We start from the raw sequence: 2514 nt of genomic DNA, 5'->3' as shown, positions 1-2514 counted from the left end.
AGAGACGGGGTTTCTCCATGTTGGTCAGGCTGGTCTTGAACTCCCGACCTCAGGTGATCCACCCGGCTTGGCCTCCCAAAGTGCCGGGATTACAGGTGTGAGCCACTGCATCCGGCCAAGCTTCTTTTTAATAAATAACTTTAAAAACTCTAGTTCTGAGAATATAATCAAGGGCAAAAAATTTATTCTCATCTTTGGCAAAATAAAAAAATATTAAGGAACTTTAAGAGGAATCACAGTCTATTCCCTTCATTCCTCTTTTAGATGAGGAAAGATCTTTAAAAAATCAATGAATTTGCTTCAAGCTCCATAAGTAGTGGCAAAATTAACATGAGAGTTTTTGCCTCCAAATTCTGAATTTGGTGCCCTTCCTATACATGTCATTTTATTTTCAATTTATATCTGATATGAAACAATGAAGAAAAACCTTAAACCAATTAAACAGTTATGATTAAAGTCTTCTAGTTTCTTATAGGCCATTTTTATATTGTATTTAGACTTGAATAGTTGTACAATCCTCTTTTAAAATGGACAAAAACTCTGAATATTTAACCAATTAAACATAATTTTTGATGCCATGTTGTTGTAATTAGCTTCTGTTTTTTACTGTGACTGCCAATAGAATTTTAGAACCACTACAGAATTAAGTATTTTGAAAAGATCTTCACATAAATTCAGAATATTTAACATTGGTTCATTACTATTATCTAATATGTAGCTATATCCAAATTTTCTCCTAAATTTTCCTTTTTTTTGTTTTTTGTTTTTTGTGGTTTCGAGTCTTGAACTCCTGGCTTCAAGCGATCCTCTCACTTTGGCCTCCCAAAGTGCTGGGATTATAGGTGTGAGCCACCACGCTGGGCAAATTTTCCTTTTTAGCAATTTATTTTTTTGGTCTAGGATTCGGACCAGGATCACACATTGCATTAATTGTCATGCCATTTACTTTAATTTGGAACAGTGAGTTCTTTAGCCTGTCTGTGTCTTTCATGACACTGACATTTTTCTGAACAATACAGGTCAATTGTTATGTAAAATTTAAATTTTAGTTGATATGAATTGAAAACTATTATTAATTTAGAAGACAAAGAGTCTTCTAATATATATGATAAACAATACTTTCCATTCTTTTGGAGGGATACAAAAACACTGCCCATTTTGCTGAAAAGATAAGTAAAATGATCGTTATCATAAAAAAAAGTACACATGATCACCACCTTGAGCTTGTTCATAGAATTTGAAAGTGTGAATAGGGATAAATAAGTATCAATTTCTAATAGCCTGTTTAGCATCTGCTGCTTTTTTTCTTTCTTTCTTTTTTTTTTTTTTTAAATAAGATTGTTTCTACGCCTACTCAGCCATACTTACTGGGAAGATAATCAGTACTTTTTATTTCAATCAGGATGCTGAGCTTCTATTATGCAACCAATTACGGCCTTTATGAATCTTTTTGAAGCTTTATCAATGTGCTGTGATCCTCAATTGGTAACCATTTTATTTTATTAACTTCAATTTAAAGTGTTAATAAAAATAGTTGAATTTAAAAGCCAGTTACACTGTTTCTGTTTGGGTAGCCATGTGGATCTGTTAACTCTGTGGCTCAGAGTAAACTACAGGACTTCTTGCCTCTGGAAATAATGTGAAGACCCTGGTATCTGCCTCTTGCTTAAGAAGGAAATACTGAAAAATGAAGCCGACATATGTGAAACTTCTTGTATTCTTTCGAAGGACCTTAGAAATAGCATCATTAGGTACTTTATGTAAATGTTAAATTAGGAGACCAAACAATTGTCACAGACTAGAAAGGCTGGGAAGACATGACAGCTAAATGCAATGTGATACCTTGACTGGATCCTGCAACAGAAAGAAAACACCAGTGGGAAAACTGCTGAAATCAAAGTCTGGAGTTTAGTTATATAGTCATGAACCAATGTCATTTTCTTAGTTTTGATAAATCTACTATGGTAATATAAGATATTAACAATGTGGGAAATTGGGTGATGGATATATGGGAATTCTCTGTACTAACCTTTGCAACTTCCCTATACATCTAAAATTCTTCCAAAATAAAAGGCTTATTTAAGAAAATAGGCAGCCATTTGCTTGAACCATTGTTAAAATAATAATACAGAATGTCTAGTAATGAATTAAATAATTTTACTTAGTACTTACCGTGGATGTTGTAGCCTATTACACTTAGTGATACAAAGATAGTAGCCAAGTAATCCGAAAATAACCAAAAATACTCCAGCAGCAATTAATCCAGTCAGAAGGCCCATAACGTCAATTTTCTCTCTGTTGCCATCTTAAAATAAATCATTAAAATAACATAAATATAACCACTATATAGCGTCACCTATGATTTCAACAAATTTAATCCTGGGTCTAAACACATTATACAGCATCTAATCATTGATGTTGACTTCTTTCAATTCCTTGTGCTAGAGAATCTACCTGAAAAAAATTTAAATGTCACTTCTAAAAGCCCTAGTTATGGTTATTCATTTATTTATT

At 32.7% G+C, this 2514-nt stretch overlaps 1 protein-coding gene across 1 annotated transcript in view; it reads right to left on the bottom strand.

Annotated features, from left to right (window-relative positions):
* Positions 1–2514, bottom strand: part of PRRG4 (proline rich Gla (G-carboxyglutamic acid) 4 (transmembrane)) — a 22151-nt gene that overhangs the window by 8097 nt on the left and 11540 nt on the right. The window contains exon 5 of the mRNA XM_011936361.1: positions 2173–2305. Coding sequence (XP_011791751.1) covers positions 2173–2305 — 133 coding nt within the window. The remainder of the gene's footprint in view (positions 1–2172; positions 2306–2514) is intronic.

Source organism: Colobus angolensis, unplaced genomic scaffold, assembly GCF_000951035.1.
Source record: "Colobus angolensis palliatus isolate OR3802 unplaced genomic scaffold, Cang.pa_1.0 Scaffold152, whole genome shotgun sequence".
Taxonomy (NCBI): Eukaryota; Metazoa; Chordata; class Mammalia; order Primates; family Cercopithecidae; genus Colobus; species Colobus angolensis.
The sequence above is the reverse complement of the archived record's forward strand: the minus strand, read 5'-3'. Positions and strand labels throughout refer to the sequence as shown.